The sequence below is a fragment of the Myxocyprinus asiaticus genome, chromosome 25 (assembly GCF_019703515.2).
Source record: "Myxocyprinus asiaticus isolate MX2 ecotype Aquarium Trade chromosome 25, UBuf_Myxa_2, whole genome shotgun sequence".
NCBI lineage: Eukaryota > Metazoa > Chordata > Actinopteri > Cypriniformes > Catostomidae > Myxocyprinus > Myxocyprinus asiaticus.
Window position 1 is genome coordinate 252,501 of NC_059368.1, and position 17,500 is coordinate 270,000.

General features: G+C 40.7%; 1 protein-coding gene across 7 annotated transcripts in view; it reads left to right on the forward strand.

The window, feature by feature from the left end:
* Window positions 1–17,500, forward strand: part of LOC127415731 (1-phosphatidylinositol 4,5-bisphosphate phosphodiesterase beta-4-like) — a 90,125-nt gene that overhangs the window by 24,563 nt on the left and 48,062 nt on the right. For 6 of the 7 annotated variants that reach the window (XM_051654587.1, XM_051654592.1, XM_051654588.1 and 3 more), the window contains exons 4-6: window positions 8,215–8,317; window positions 13,464–13,544; window positions 14,556–14,615. In XM_051654587.1, the coding sequence (XP_051510547.1) occupies window positions 8,234–8,317; window positions 13,464–13,544; window positions 14,556–14,615 (225 nt within the window). In that variant the 5' untranslated portion in view covers window positions 8,215–8,233. Of the gene's footprint in view, window positions 1–8,214; window positions 8,318–13,463; window positions 13,597–14,555; window positions 14,616–17,500 lie in introns of those variants that run through there. The other variant, XM_051654593.1, reaches the window with a different exon arrangement.

A 17,500-nucleotide genomic window follows, 5' to 3' on the forward strand; every position in this document is an offset into this window, starting at 1 on the left:
CAGATTTCATTCGTTAACAATAGGTAATTCATCATATATCTGGAACTAACAATGAACAATAGATATGTTTACAGCATTTATTAATCTATGTTAATGTAAAGTAAAATACAATTGTTTATTGTTAGTTCATGTTTGTTCATAGTGCATTAACTAATGTTACCAAATACAACTTTTGATTAGACCAATGTATCAGTATATGTTGAAAATGAACATTAACCAGGATAAATAAGTGCTGTAAAACTACTGTTCATTGTTAGTTAGGGTTAACTAACGCTAACAAATTGAACTTTATTGTATATTGTTATAAATTAAATGAAAACATGAACTGAAACTTTCAGCGATTTGAAACTCCATTTAACAGCGTGATGTTCAATACTCTGTGATGCTTTAACTTCATATACAACAAAACCGCTTTCTCCTAAAGAGCATTTTTATATTATCCAGTAAAAATATCTAAATGCAAAACATTGTATCAGAGATTATGCATGAGATTGTGATGTGTGTTTGAGTGAGTGAGTGTGTGTGTGAGTGTGTTTGAGTGAGTGAGTGTGTGTGAGTGAGTGTGTTTGAGTGAGTGAGTGTGTGCGTGTGTGTGTGTGTGCGTGAGTGAGTGTGTGTATGAGTGTGTTTGAGTGAGTGAGTGTGTGAGTGAGTGTGTGTATGAGTGTGTGAGTGAGTGTGTGTATGAGTGTGTTTGAGTGAGTGAGTGTGCGTGAGTGAGTGTGTGTATGAGTGTGTTTGAGTGAGTGAGTGTGCGTGACTGAGTGTGTGTATGAGTGTGTTTGAGTGAGTGAGCGTGTGAGTGAGTGTGCGTGAGAGTGTGTGTGTGAGTGTGTTTGAGTGAGTGAGTGAGTGAGTGTGTGAGTGAGTGTGTGTATGAGTGAGTGAGTGTGTGTATGAGTGTGTTTGAGTGAGTGAGCGTGTGAGTGAGCGTGTGAGTGAGTGTGCGTGAGTGAGTGAGTGTGTGTGTGTGTGTGTGTTTGAGTGAGTGAGTGAGTGAGTGAGTGAGTGAGTGAGTGAGTGTGTGTGCGTGCGTGAGTGAGTGTGCGTGAGTGAGTGCTTGAGTGAGTGCGTGTGAGTGAGTGCGTGAGTGAGTGTGCGTGTGTGCGTGAGTGCGTGAGTGTGTGTATGTGTGTGAGTGAGTGAGTGCGTGAGTGTGTGTGTGCGTGCGTGAGTGAGTGTGTGTGTGAGTGAGTGAGTGAGTGAGTGAGTGTGTGTGCGTGCGTGAGTGAGTGTGCGTGAGTGAGTGCTTGAGTGAGTGCATGTGAGTGAGTGAGTGAGTGTGCGTGAGTGCGTGAGTGTGTGTGTGTGTGTGTGAGTGAGTGAGTGAGTGAGTGAGTGTGTGTGCGTGCGTGAGTGAGTGTGCGTGAGTGAGTGCTTGAGTGAGTGCGTGTGAGTGAGTGCGTGAGTGAGTGTGTGTGTGTGTGTGTGTGTGTGAGTGAGTGTGTGTGCGTGCGTGAGTGAGTGTGCGTGAGTGAGTGCTTGAGTGAGTGCGTGTGAGTGAGTGCGTGAGTGAGTGAGTGTGCGTGTGCGTGAGTGCGTGAGTGAGTGTGCGTGAGTGAGTGCTTGAGTGAGTGCGTGTGAGTGAGTGCGTGAGTGAGTGAGTGTGCGTGTGTGCGTGAGTGTGTGTGTGTGGTGAGTGAGTGAGTGTGTGTGTGTGAGTGAGTGTGTGTGTGTGCGTGAGTGAGTGTGCGTGAGTGAGTGCTTGAGTGAGTGCGTGTGAGTGAGTGCGTGAGTGAGTGAGTGAGTGTGCGTGAGTGCGTGAGTGTGTGTGTGTGTGTGTGTGAGTGAGTGAGTGTGTGTGTGAGTGAGTGAGTGAGTGTGTGAGTGAGTGAGTGAGTGTTAGTATACATGTTTAACATGAGTGTCAAACATGCTCAAGGTGTGTTTTATTTGCAGTAGTCAGGTGCAGTTTACAGTGTACACACACACACACAGTTCTGCTCTATGGCCAACAGCAGTTGAGTCTGAATCGAAGGATTCAAATGAACTTAATTCAGTAAATATTCTCTGAAAACAGGTTTTAATATCTTACACAATTTTACTTCAGTTCTCTTATAAATGTACAGTTGAAGTCAGAAGTTTACATACACTTTAGCCAAATCCATTTAAACTCTCATTTAAACTAAATTGTTTTTCACAATTCCTGACATTTAATCGTAGAAAACATTCCCTGTCTTAGGTCAGTTAGGATCACTACTTTATTTTAAGAATGTGAAATGTCAGAATAATAGTAGAGAGAATTATTTATTTCAGCTTTTATTTCTTTCATCACATTCCCAGTGGGTCAGAAATGTACATACACATTTACATTTACATTTATTCATTTGGCAGACGCTTTTATCCGCTTTAAGTGACTTACGAAAGAGGAAAACATAAGTGAATCATCTTAAGGAGACAGTGGTATGAAAAGTGCTATATTACAAAGTTTCACTAGCATCAGAATAGTATTCAAAACAGAATAGAGTACAACAAGAATATATGTTTTTTTTATGAGCTAATGGTTAAGTGCTCATGGAATAGATGTGTTTTTAGACATTTTTTGAAGACAGAGAGTGAGTCAGCTTCACGGATGGAGTTGGGAAAGTCATTCCACCAACGTGGTACAGTGAAGCCGAAAGTCCGGGAAAGTGTTTTGATGCCTCTTTGTGTTGGTACAACAAGGCGCTAATCATTAGCCAACTGAAGGCTTCTAGTGGGCGTGTAGCTCTGCAGAAATGATTTTAGGTATGCTGGAGCAGACCCAGTGACTGTTCTGTATACCAGCATCAGAGCCTTGAATTTGATACGTGAAGAGAGTCAAGGAGTGGTGTAACATGCGCTCTCTTTGGTTCATTAAAGACCAGACGTGCTACTGCATTCTGGATCATTTGCAGGGGTCTAATTGCACATGCAGGGAGGCCTGCAATGAGAGCGTTACAGTAGTCCAGTCTAGATATGACAAGTGACTGAACAAGCAGTTGTGTGGCATGTTCAGAGAGGAAGGGTCTTATCTTCCTGATATTGTAGAGTGTAAATCTACATGATCTTGTGGTCTTTGAGATGTGGTCTGTGAAATTTAGTTTGTTATCGATGGTTACCCCTAGATTTCTGACCGCTTTGGAAGGCATTACTGTAGTTGCAGTAACACCTGTATGGTGATGTTGTGTTCAACAGCAGGGTTGGCTGGAAAGACAAGGAGTTCGGTCTTGGCTGGGTTGAGTTGCAGGTGGTGTTCCTTCATCCAGCCCGAGATGTCTGCCAGGCAGGCCGAGATTCGAGCAGTCACTGTGGTGTCGTTGGGCTGGAAAGACAAGTAGAGTTGCGTGTCATCAGCGTAGCAGTGGTAAGTGAAACCATGTGCCTGAATGATGGGTCCCAGTGATGTTTTGTATATAGAGAAGAGAAGTGGCCCAAGCACTGATCCCTGAGGTTCCCCAGTAAGTAACTGATGTGACTTGGACACCTCACCTCTCCAGGCTACCTTGAAGGACCTACCTGAGAGATAGGAATTAAACCAGTCAAGCACAGTTCCTGTGATGTCCAGCGAAGAGAGGGTGGAGAGTAAGATCTGATGGTTGACTGTGTCGAAGGCTGCAGAAAGGTCCAGCAGAATCAAGACGGATGATCTGGATTCAGCTTTCGCCCATCTCAGCGACTCAGTGACAGACAGCAGGGCAGTCTCGGTGGAGTGTCCACTTTTGAAGCCTGACTGATTGTCATCCAGCAGCTTGAACACTTTGTTAGTATTTGGTAGCATTGCCTTTAAATTGTTTAAGTTGAGTCAAATGTTTTGGGTATCCTTCCACAAGCTTCTCAAAATAAGTTGCTGGAATTTTGTCCCATTCCTCCAGACAGAACTGGTGTAACTGAGTCAGGTTTGTAGGCCTCCTTGCTCACACATGCTTTTTCAGTTCTGCCCACAAATGTTCTATCGGATTGAGGTCAGGGCTTTGTGATGGCCACTCCAGTACCTTGACTTTGTTGTCCTTAAGCCATTTTGCCTCAACTTTGGAGGTAAGCTTGGGGTCATTGTCCATTTGGAAGACCCATTTGTGACCGAGCTTTAACTTCCTGGCTGATGTCTTGAGATGTTGCTTCAATATATCCACATAAGTTTCCTTCCTCATGATGCCATCTATTTTGTGAAGTGCACCAGTCCCTCCTGCAGCAAAGCACCCCCACAACATGATGCTGCCACCCCCATGCTTCACGGTTGGGATGGTGTTCTTCGGCTTGCAAGCCTCACCCTTTTTCCTCCAAACATAACGATGGTCATTATGGCCAAACAGTTACATTTTTGTTTCATCAGACCACAGGACATTTCTCCAAAAAGTAAGATCTTTGTCCCCATGTGCACTTGCAAACTGTAGTCTGGCTTTTTTATGTCAGTTTTGGAGCAGTGGCTTCTTCCTTGCTGAGCAGCCTTTCAGGTTATGTCAATATAGGACTCGTTTTACTGTGGATATAGATACTTGTCTACCTGTTTCCTCCAGCATCTTCACAAGGTCCTTTGCTGTTGTTCTGGGATTAATTTGCACTTTTCACACCAAACTACGTTCATCTCTAGAAGACAGAAAGCGTCTCCTTCCTGAGCGGTATGATGGCTGTGTGGTCCCATGGTGTTTATACTTGCATACAGATGTACAGATGTTTGTACAGATGAACGTGGTATCTTCAGGTGTTTGGAAATTGCTCCCAAGGATGAACCAGATTTGTGGAGGTTCACAATTTATTTCTGAGGTCTTGGCTGATTTTATTAGATTTTCCCATGATGTCAAGCAAAGAGGCACTGAGTTTGAAGGTAGGCCTTAAAATACATCCACAGGTACACCTCCAATTCAGTACACCTATCAGAAGCTAACTGGCTAATTGTCTAAAGGCTTGACATCATTTCTGGAATTTTCCAAGCTGCTTAAAGGCACAGTTAACTTAGTGTATGTAAACTTCTGACCCACTGGAATTGTGATATAGTCAATTAAAAGTGAAACAATCGGTCTGTAAACAATTGTTGGAAAAATTACTTGTGTCATGCACAAAGTATATGTCCTAAACGACTTGCCAAAACTATAGTTTGCTAATATAAAATCTGTGGAGTGGTTTAAAAATGAGTTTTAATGACTTCATCCTAAGTGTATGTAAACTTCTGACTTTAACTGTATGCCGTTTGAAGGATGTTTAGATTTAAATTGGAAAACAAGACAGAAAGAAAAAAATTATTGAAAGTCTCTTGCTCTGTTGTGAAGGAGGAAGCAGGAGCCGGGCAAACGATCCCAAAATAAATCTTTATTTTTAATACTTTTCAGTATCCTCGCACCCTGTTTGCTTTTCAGCATAACGCAACTGAATGCACACATCAAAACTGCTGCTTGCTCTCTCTCTCTCTCCCCTCCGGCGGTCTGCAGCACAAAACAGCTGTTAGAGGTGATTTCCCACAGGTGTCAATCCTTACTGTTCTGTCTCTCCCTGCCTCACTCTCCACAGATGTCACTCGGCCACGCCCACATCACCACAATTATTTTTTTATATATAAATTTCATAAATTAAGTTTGTTTTTAAGTAAATATGTGTTTGATTGACAGGTTCAGGCTGGTCACCTGATCATCTATGAGAGCGTGAAGATGTTTATCCTGGTTGTATTAGTTTCTTTTCGTGTGTTCTGTTTGAGTGTTAGAGAAACCCAGACCAATATCAGTGACTTGTTCATGACCTGCAGTGACACGTGACGTGCAAGAGAAACTGCATCACCTGCGCTGCATCTGCAGTCAAACGTGTCTTCTGGTGTCCTGTGTGTGTGTGTGTGTGTGTGTGTGTGTGTGTGTGTGTGCGCGTGCACGTCACTCATTAATTTGAGTGTGATGATGAAGCAGGGGCTGCTGGGAGTTTCTCTCACTGCTGTGTTTTTTTTAAGCGCAGGGTGTCGTGGGATTGCACTGCAGGGGCATATAATTATCTCATCCACAGACGCACATGTTCAGACGTGTGGCACTCTTCCTCAAATGAACCATTCCATCAACTAAAGTTTAGTAATGAGATAGTAAAGGGATTGTTCAGCCATTATTTACTCACCCACATGTTGTTCCAAACCCATATGAATTTATATGTTTGGTAGAATGTTCATGCTGCTCTTTTCCATTAAACAACAGTTCATAGTGACCACATTTGTCAAGCTCCAAAAAGCACAATAGCAGCATTATAAAAGTCAAAGTCGTCGTGCTGTATATTCCAAGTCTTCTGAAGTCATACAGGAGCTTAGTGTGAGGAACAGACTGAAATTTAATCTGTTAAACACTGAAACTCTTTCCCTCCGCTGAAGCTGATTTACAGTTAAAAAGTACTTAAATATTGGTCTTTTTTCGCATTGAAAGTGATTTTGTCACTTTAGAAGACATTAATTTAACAGCTGGTGTCGTATCGATGACGTTTATGATGACTGTCTGTGATTTTTGGTGGTTCAAAAGAGAAATCTCCATTCACTTGCATTTTAAGGACCTACTGAGCTGAGATATTTGACTATTTTTCTTCAAATGTGTTCTGCTGAAGAAAGAAAGTGAGATATCATGAGGGTGGACTGGTGGTGGCGTAGTGGGCTAAAGCACTGAACTGGTAATCAGAAGGTTGCCGGTTCAATTCCCACAGCCATCACCATTGTGTCCTTGAGCAAGCACTTAACTTCAGGTTTCTCTGGGGGGATTGTCCCTGTAATAAGGGCACTGTAAGTCGCTTTGGATAAAAGCGTCTGCCAAATGCATAAATGTAAGGGTGAGTAAATTTTAATTTTTGGGTTAACTGTCCCTTTAAAATAGGGCCCTGTATGTTCATTTTTAAGGTGAACTGTTGCTTCGAACTATTTGAAATCAGTAGTCTAGTCATTTTCAGTTTCATTAAAGATATTTTGTGTTTTCTTGAATATTAACCACATCTCTTGAATATTAACGGTCTCTGGTTGAATATTTATAAGTTCATTTGCATATCAGTGCTTTATTTGAGATGCTGAGTGTTTCGATGGATCGCTTTGATTCCCAGATCAACAGGAAGCTGATCTGTGTTTCCCAGCGGCGTTCTGAACACGCTGACGGTTATAAACCGTAAAGGTTGCGTCTGCCACTCAAAGATGTTTTCATGTTCTGAAGTCTTTGTTGACGTGTCAATCAGCGTGTGAGATGTGATGATTTATTGTCTGTTCTCAGAAAATCTGTGCGATTCAGCCAACCTTGAGCATGTGATCTGTCACATGACCTGGATGTGAACCGTTGGCTTATACTGTATGATGAAGTGTGTCATGTTATAAAGCGATTTATTTATCGATTCTGTTGGACCCCCTCTAGATTATATAGGCTTGGTCTTAAAGACACACCCACCTGCTGGTGATGCCAATCAGAAGACGGAGACACAACCCATATTTCTTGGTAGTGTGTTAAGATCCAGGAGTTTTGGTTGAAGTTTCAGAGTTTTATGTGTGATGTATTGGACACTCAAATTTCATTTTGCCCCAGACTCTGTATTTTAGGCGATGGGGTGGTCATTAAAATGGGGAATAGTGTTATGACCGCCGGACAGGTGATTTTGAGGGGTTGGAAGTCGGCTGGAGCACCCCCATTTCAGGAGTGGTGCTCGGAGATGGGGAGGGCTCTTGGGGAGGGACAGTGGACAGAGAGGTGTAGTTATTAATGTGTGTGATTTATTATATTATTTTTTTGTTTGTTTGTTTTGTATGTGCTCGTGTGACCACAGGGGTGTTTGTTGAGGGTCGGGGTGGGGTTGGGGATTGGGAGGGGTTCTAGTGGGTGTTAAATGTTGATTCTGTGTATATATGTTTTGTTTTTCTTTGTTTGATGTGTGAATCAATAAAAAAAATGTAATCACAAAAAATAAATAAAGCGATTTATTGATCACCTACACCTCACTGATCTGTTACTGTTAATAAAACCATGAAGGGTTCAGATGTCTCACACTTTTGTGTCTTATTGTATAATTTAACCATTTCTTTGAAGGAAAATGGCAAATAAAAATACTTTATATTGTTACACTTCATTCCAGAACACATTAGAATAATATGCAGCACATTTTACTGAAAGCCGTGCTGTTCAATGAGAAATATCTAATTCTACGTGACATTCTGCAACGTGTGTCTGATCAAGTTTATCTTTATTTGACGTGTGCTTTACGCTGCTCTGCCATTTGTATGTGACCACATCAGATGTCGTGATATTGATATCAGTGTGTGTGTTGCAGGTGTGTGTGCGCTGTCATCATGACTAAATCATACGAGTTTAACTGGCAGAAACACGTGCCGGAGTTCCTGCAGGAGGGAGCTGCGTTTGACCGATTTGATGAGGTAACGCACTGCTTACATCATCACACCTCTGACATCACTCATGATGATGTCATACACACATGATTAACAGCAGACCTCTGGCTTTGTGATTTTAAGATATTTTAATTGTTAACTTCTCATTATTTGATCAGAATACGGCTCTAAATATATCTAAATGTGTTTTGAGACGATCCCATCACGAGCGAGACTCATCAGCGTTCACACCTGCTCATAAAATACATGACCTTTGACTCTTTTGACCAGTTGTGTCAGATTTCGAGGGTGAGGTCTCTGATTTCATGATGACATACATTAATCACTACATCTGTGCGTTACTGCATGATAATAATGCACAAAAAAGTCAAAGAGGACAAAGAAAGCACTGAAAATCTGCACACAGACAGTTAAACTTGGGATATAATCTAAGCACACACAGGAGGATAATTGTCTGTTATTTTAGTTCAATATCTGTATGAACTGATCTTCAGATGTGTGTGTTGCTGCATGTTCATATCACACACACTGTAGAAGTTTTTGTACATGTTCATGTATGCACTTCTCAAATCCTCCAATCAGACGGTTATTTCCTCTTAAAGTCATATGTAATCAGCAAAGTTTAATCTCTTGTAATAATGGATCGGTTGATTGACAGACTTTTCAAACACATTCGGATGGATGAGTGTTTACAGCCCAGTGTGATCACATGCGTTTTCAATCACCTCTGAATGTGGTTGAAGTGGACAAATCTGAAAATGTTTTAAACCCCATTTACACCTTACGTCTTAAACGTCATCTCGCTTCAAACGAATCGCCCAAAAAGAATCTGAATACCTGATGTAATCAGGGTCTACATTTAAAAACCCTTAATCAATAATCAGAAACACCTGGAACAGTCATGGACATTGATTGAAGAGGTGTAAGGAATCTATACATTAGCCTTTTATTTCAGACAGTGTCTGTGAGCCACGTTTACATATTAAATCTGATTTAACAGGTTTTTTCCCCTCTGGTAATGACGAATGTACCTTCAAATGTTTCCAATCTCTCACGGTTTTGTGTTAGACATCGTCGTATTTTTATTTCTCTGTCCATTATTTGAATGTGGGTACAATAAAATTATCAATGAATGTCTCGTTCAGTCAGTGGTGAGTCGAGTCTGAGAGCAGACCTGCAGCCGCTCCTTCATTTCCTGTGTAACTCAATCACACACACACACACACACACACACACACACACACACACACACACACACACACACACACACACCCACACACACACCCACACTCACAGACACATACACTCAGACACACACACACGCAGACACACACACACACACACACACACTCACAAACACACACACACACCGACACTCACAAACACACACACACTCACACACACCGACACACACAGACACACACTCACAAACACACACACACACACTGACACTCACAAACACACACACCGACACTCACAGACACACATACACACTCACACACACACACACACACTCACAAACACACACCGACACCCACAGACACAAACACACCGACACACACACACACACACACACCCACACTCACAGACACACACACATACACACCGTCACTCACAGACACAAACACACCGACACACACACACACACACACCCACACTCACAGACACACACACATACACACACACACACACACACACACACACACACACGAGCTGACATTAGTGCTGCTGTAAACATCCACACACAGACCACCGGAAAACCAGATTCCAGTCTGTTCTTGAGCTCTTCTGGATTACACAGTGAATGTTTCTTGTTGATGATGTTCAGACCTCTGCTGATGTCAAGCTTCCGCTTTCACCGACTGATTTATCATTACACGGCTCTCTGGAATACTGGATTCTGATTGGTCAGTGGCGCCATCTAGTGGTCTGATATTTCTGAGTAACAACCGCACATCCACGTATCAGACCGCTCATCCGGGTATTGTGAATCATCTTTCCTGCTGCTCGGATCACTGTGAGATCTCTACAAGTAAGCTGATAAAATAATTTCAACTCAAATCAATATTTCATGTGCATGTATTTATTTACTTGGTTAGTAGCTGTGTAATAAGCGGGATTATGTACAGTCAGCCTGTTGTTATCACTAAATAAACCTCTTAAGAGTGATATAAGAGTCTCCGCTGATCACCCTGTCAGGGTTTATTTTGTGATAACATCCTGCTGACTGTACATTATCACTTACTTATGAACAATACTGATTATTTTTGTTTAACTGTCTAAAAACTGAAAAGATTTTAGATTCCTATTTTGTTCCACCTTTTTGACACAAGTAAATAATCAATAGAATACAACCACAAAAACATGCATTAACAAATATTTTAATAATAAAAGCAGTTAAATGGGGGTCTGGGTATCTCAGTGAGTATTGACGCTGACTATCACACCTGGAGATCGTGAGTTTGAATCCAGGGTGTGCTGAGTGACTCCAGCCAGGTCTCCTAAGCAACCAAATTGGCCCGGTTGCTAGGGAGAGTAGAGTCACATGGGGTAACCTCCTCGTGGTCGCTATAATGTGGTTCTTGCTCTTGGTGGGGCGTGTGGTGAGTTGTGCGTGGATGCCGCGGAGAATAGCGTGAAGCCTCCACACGCGCTATGTCTCCGTGGTAACACGCTCAACAAGTCACGTGATAAGATGCGTGTATTGACGGTCTCAGACGCGGAGGCAACTGAGATTCGTCCTCCACCACCCGGATTGAGGCGAGTCACTACGCCACCACGAGGACTTAGAGCGCATTGGGAATTGGGCATTCCAAACTGGGACCTACACAATATTAGGCAGGTGCTTTTAATGTTGTGGCTGATCGGTGTATATCTGATCAAATCAGGAAAATTAATTGATTATCATTGTGTGAAAAAGACATTGTGTAGTATACAAGAATGGCATGAACTGCATTCTACTTTCTTTCAAAAATCGTAGGTAGTATGTCATCTGAATGTCATTTGAAATGTGAAAGTGCTCCTGTGTGTGTGTGTGTGTGTGTGTGTGTGTGTTAACACCTGCAGTGTTTGATAATGAGTGACACTGAACGTTCGACCGCCAGCCGCACACTTTCACTGTCTGTTTCTCTGTGTGAAGTGTCTCTATCACACTTCCTGTGTATGTAAATCCTGTGATCTAATCACTCGTCGTCCTGCACGACACACTCAATTAATGACACGAGACACAGACTCGGATGAACATGGTCATTCTTCAGGTGTCATCAGTTATTCTGATGTTTTAACTCATTTATACGGTCTGTCAGGTGACATGCACCTGTCATTATTCTTCACCTGAAGATTTATCTGCACATCACACAATGTCAATGAATGATACTGAACTTCTGCAGATTTGTACCCATTTTCACACTTTTCTACTCAATCGGTTATTAGTTCTTCAATATCAAGTCTACCTTGAAGAGCAGCAAATAACGCCGTTAAACGAGTGTGCATTCAACTAAAACAACAGTGTTCAACAACACTTCAGAAGCCCAAAATTAAAAATAACTGCTTTTATTATTAAAACATTTGTTAATGCATGTTTTTGTGGTTGTATTCGATTGATTATTTACTTGTGTCAAAAAGGTGGAACAAAATAGGAATCTAAAATCTTTTCAGTTTTTAGACAGTTAAACAAAAATAATCAGTATTGTTCATAAGTAAGTGATAATGTACAGTCAGCAGGATGTTATCACAAAATAAACCCCAACAGGGCGATCAGCGGAGACTCTTATATCACTCTTAAGAGGTTTATTTAGTGATAACAACAGGCTGACTGTACATAATCCTGCTTATTACACAGCTACTAACCAAATAAATAAATACATGCACATGAAATATTGATTTGAGTTGAAATTATTTTATCAGCTTACTTGTAGAGATCTCACAGTGATCCGAGCAGCAGGAAAGATGATTCACAATACCCGGATGAGCGGTCTGATACGTGGATGTGCGGTTGTTACTCAGAAATATCAGACCACTAGATGGCGCCACTGACCAATCAGAATCCAGTATTCCAGAGAGCCGTGTAGTTTTAAGTACAGTAAATGTTAAATCCTCCCCTTGTGGTCTCTCAAAGCTATTACGCCAGACTGCATTAAACAGAAGGCCGACTGACAGTGAATTGGAAAGCACACTTCTAATCTGACATCTAATTTAAATGTCTGTTAATGTAAACGTATTGATACCTCAAAAACCTATGAAGAAAATAAGATGCCGATCAGTAATCAATGTATTGATATTTTGTGACAGTGTCTACAGTATGGTCAGTGTTTGGAATGGAACACTAGCTTACTAACTGAAACCTGTGCAGCATATACTGATTTATAGTATGTAGTTTAATACTGAGGTTTGTGCAGTAAATGTGTGACAGTGAGTCAGATGAGTGTTTTATATTTAATCAGGTGAAACTCCTGCTGTGTTTAAATCTACTTGAATGCGACGCTGCATCTAGTTTTAGACAGCCGTTCTCTCCCAGATCTGCAGCAGCGCCTCAATGATGATGTCAACACAGTTAGTCTTTACTAGAACGGGTCACACTGTCACTGTCTGCAAATAGATACTGTAACGCAGGTCACCATGGCAACAGTGCTGTCCAGCGCCCAGGTCGGGGTATTGAACCCTTGAGGACAGACGTGAGCAGGTGTGTTCACTATGACAGATGAAGCGTCTCTCTCGCAGCTCTGACAGACACTCGTGTAGTTTACTGAAGTGTGTTGTTATTCTGGTGAAGAAACCGTCTGACTGGCATGTAAAGTGACCAATCACAGGTTTTTGTTTTTATGTGCAGTTGTATGTGTCATTTAGGCCAGAAACATACAGTACTTTACTCAAATACACAAACACATATGCAGGTTTGCACACTTGTTGTCCCGCTGTACATACTTCATTTGTGTTCTTGCTTTAGTGTGCACAGAGGTGTGTGATATCAGCAGAAAATTTATATTGCGATATTCTTCACATTTTGATATACAGTTGAAAGTAATTCAAAAAGTGTTTTTTAAAAACCCTTTCCAGAGCAATGATAGACCTGTCATGTCCATTGCAATAAAGCAACTTTATCATTAATAAAACATTGCCAGCCACTGTAATGACACGTACAATAACGTCTCTCATTGTGTGTTTGTGTTTTCAGGATCCGTTCGTGTTTGAACCCAGCTGCCATTTCAAAGTCGACGAGTTCGGCTTCTTTCTCACGTGGAAAAGTGACGGAAAAGTGCGGATCGTTTTCTTCATACTGACTGACCACAGATCAGACACAAATGAGCGTCATTACATTTACACTGAGCATTATATGTTTTTTCACCAGATTCATTCTATGAGAGAAGCAACATTAATGTCCACCACACACACACAAATCTGCTGCTTGAATATTCAGTGTGACCCTAAAATAATTGCTCATATCTTTAAAATGCATAAAGGCGTTTGCACGATTTTTGGCGTACTTCTACGACTTTTTGTAAAGAACAAATTGACATCACTGTGACATCATCGTGAGCAGCAGCTTGCTTCAAATAAATAAGTAAATAGTTTTCAATGGCAGCAAACTTGTGACCCTGTGTTATTTGGGGCTAAACGATTTACTTATTTATTTATTTGTAGCAAGTTGTTGCTCACAATGATGTCACAGTGATGTTTGTTGTTTACAAAAAGTCGTAGAAGAAACATTGTGCAAACGCCTTTATGCATTTTTAAGATACATGAGCAATCAAATATAGTAGCCCTGTTTTGTTTTTGTTTTGTTTTTTGGGGGGGGGCTCTCTTTAAGACAAAATGACATCAATTTAATTTCAATCATAATTTATTCATTTAAATTTAAAGTATGCATAAATAACACATTTCAGTAATCATTCAATTATAATTTTGTATTTTCATATTTTCCTAGATCTGTCATTTTTATGTGACAAAATACATTCATTTTAATTCAAAGGTTTATTTTTTCACTAGTAAAGTCATGTCATTGACTCTTGACATGCAGATGATCGGAGGTCATGACCTTTATTAGAAGTGTTCCACTTGTCACATTGAAGTTCACAATGTTACTTTAGCTTAAAGATGACACAAGCCAACGTATTGACATTATCTGACAGAACAGCTTTTCTCCACAGTGTAAAAGGTTTCTGTTCATAGAATGAATCATGTAATATTTTCACTCATTTGCCAGGTGTCACGACTGATTGAATACAGTTCAGTTCCCTCAAAGTCTTGTGTTGCTCTTATTTCACAGGAAGGACAAGTTCTCGAATGTTCTCTGATCAACAGCATTCGTCCTGGAGTCGGGTCGAAGGTAAATGATCATGTTCAGATGTTATAATGCAGTTTGGTGTGATTATAAAGTGTAGTTTAGCAACCTGTGCTGATTTAAACATGTTTTAGAGGACTGCACTCTTATTAATATCAAAATCATCATCAAATCTGTCCAAATATTTCATAAACACACACACAGCAGCGGATGAGTTTATGAATGAGCTGTCTGGTCATGTGACCTGTTTACATCAGACTCTGATGATGCGATCACAGTGTTCAGCACTAAACACACGTGTAAACACTGTCAGAAACATGATGTGATGTCTCAAACAAAATTTAGTGTATCTGCAGAAACAAAATAGTACCTGAACTAAGAGCACATCATGAACAGACATTAGTGTGAGCTTCTCTTTACACGTTGTGTTGTGAGATTGTTATTCATTTCTCATACTTCAGACAGTTTAGGAGAATGTGTAGCGTGTCACTCAGGTCAAGTTCTCCGGTGTCATCGTCTTCATTGACTGCAGTAAGGCGTAATATTACAGTTGAGCACAGTACAGATGATGATGATGATGATGATGATTGTGTCAGCTGATGTTGAAGTTCTTCAGAAGACAGAACGAGTCTTCGCACGTGTGTTCGAGAGAAACTGTAGTTGCTGTGTTTGTTTGAACCCCTCCACACCTCACCAGAGGATTTGACTTTAGACAGTCAGCTGTTCAACAGGAACTCCCAGAATGCACCAGGAAGTGACAGTATGAACATGCGTGTTTGTGTGTTTGTGGAGGTCGGGCGTTGTCATATTTGGTCAGGCAGGAGCAGATCATAACGGTTTCAGTGATATTTGCCAAACAGGATGTGTTTCGTGTACACAGTCAACTTTCTATAAACACATCACACACACCAACACTAGCAGTCATCCTTCAAAACAGATGATGTAAAGCTGAAGTGTGTCATTTTTCCATGTTCAAAGACTTTCTCGGATCTCAGATGCAGTGTCAGAAAGTATTGTATTAAGGGGCAAATTTGCCCCCTTTTGGCATTTTTTAACTTCATGAGGGCATGTTTTCTAATTATATAATTGAAAATAATGCCAAATACTTCAGTTTAATGACAAATTCTTAATTAGAGTAATTATGTTTTTTGCAATAATATGTATACCTACTGTAAACCTAGAATGGAGAATATTAAGATATATATTAAATGTCACTGTGACAGGTTCTTTAGCTCTCTTGTGAAGGAGGAAGCAGGGGCCAGGTAAACAGTTGACGTCTTTTATTTACAATGCTTTTCAGCAAAACAATCACACACACACAAGACACACACTCTCTCTCTCTCCCCTCCGGTGGTTTGGATTGCCCTTTTATCCCCCTCCACTCTCACTGCAACACAAAACAGCTGTTAGAGGTGATTTCCCACAGGTGTCAATCCTTAACCGTTCTGTCTCTCCCGGCCTCACTCTCCACAGTCACAAATAAAATAAAGGGAATTCACTAGTCACTTTTAGAGGCATTTTTGCCCTGAGATCCTGTTAATTTCTGACCCCGCACAGGCTACGTTCACACTAATATATTTTCATTTTAAAACACGTTTACACCTCTCATCCATACTAGAACAGTGTTTTTCCTCCACTGTTCAAAAACACTCCATTACCGCATACTTCAGAAAACAACGGCTGAATGATGAGTGTGTCTGTCAGTGATGCATTTGTAATTTGACTTCCTCAAGAGTGTAAACACCGTGGGCCCTATTTTAAGAGCACTAGTGCCATCTTTGAGTCATATGCACAAAGTCAGTGGGCATGGATGTGATGATTTGTGGTATTTTCATGCAAGCATGCGCTAAGTTTAGGCGCAAGTGGGTTTGGTGAAATTGTGAGTGCAAAGCACTAATGGGCGGGGTCAAGTATAATTTAATTCTGAGGTTCTTCTCCGGTTATTGCAGCGTCTGCGTCCTATAATATAGTCCATTCGCTCAAACACCAGCGATATAAAGAAAGACAGCACATTCAGAAGAAAAAGTGTATGTGTACTGTATGCAATGAATCAGAAGAATAGAAAATGACGTTCTTTTGTGCGTTAACTGCGTCCTTCAGGAATATCAGGCATATTTTATGACAGTGTCACGCTCCTTTTATACGCATGTAATGTGTTCTCGTCAGGATTTGGACGTACGCTCCGTTAAATTATAAAGAATGTAAGTATTATTAATCATTTTCATTTACTGACACAAATCATGGCTTGTATTAACAGTGATTCGGTACACACTTCACTTCTAAAGGTCGATTTTGAACAATTAATTTCATTTATTGAAACACGAAAAAATTTAACCAAAAATATTTCTAAATTAAAATTACACTTCAAATGAAACTAAAATATAATCAAAATAACGAAATGGTAAAAATCCAAACATTTTATCCTCTCCAACTTCTTTTGCAGTGACTTTAATACAAATAAATCATAAATCAATTGTAAATATGAATATAATAATAATTAAACATAAACATGACCTATAGAGAGTTTAACACATCTCGTACATTTTTGTTTCATAAAACAGCTACAACAGTGATCGTCAGGGACATAATTTGATGCATAATTTGATGAGTTTGGACATGAACTTTATCAGCAGCTGCTGATTGAATCTCCAAACTGCAAATGCAGGAACTGAGTTTAGACTTTGTGATGAAAACAGACGTGCTGCTGAAACGTCTTAGTGTAATGAACTATATCTCAGAACATAGCAAATTGCTCTTTGCGGCATTAACACACAATACACACACACAGACACACAAACACTCCCACACATGAGCACTTGTGCTGGCATGAATATCGAATAAGCGTACGGTGGTTGCGTGTAGCGCTGCGCTTTGCTCACATAAATAGAGCGCTGTGACTCTTTCAACACATTCATCTGTGAAAACGTCAT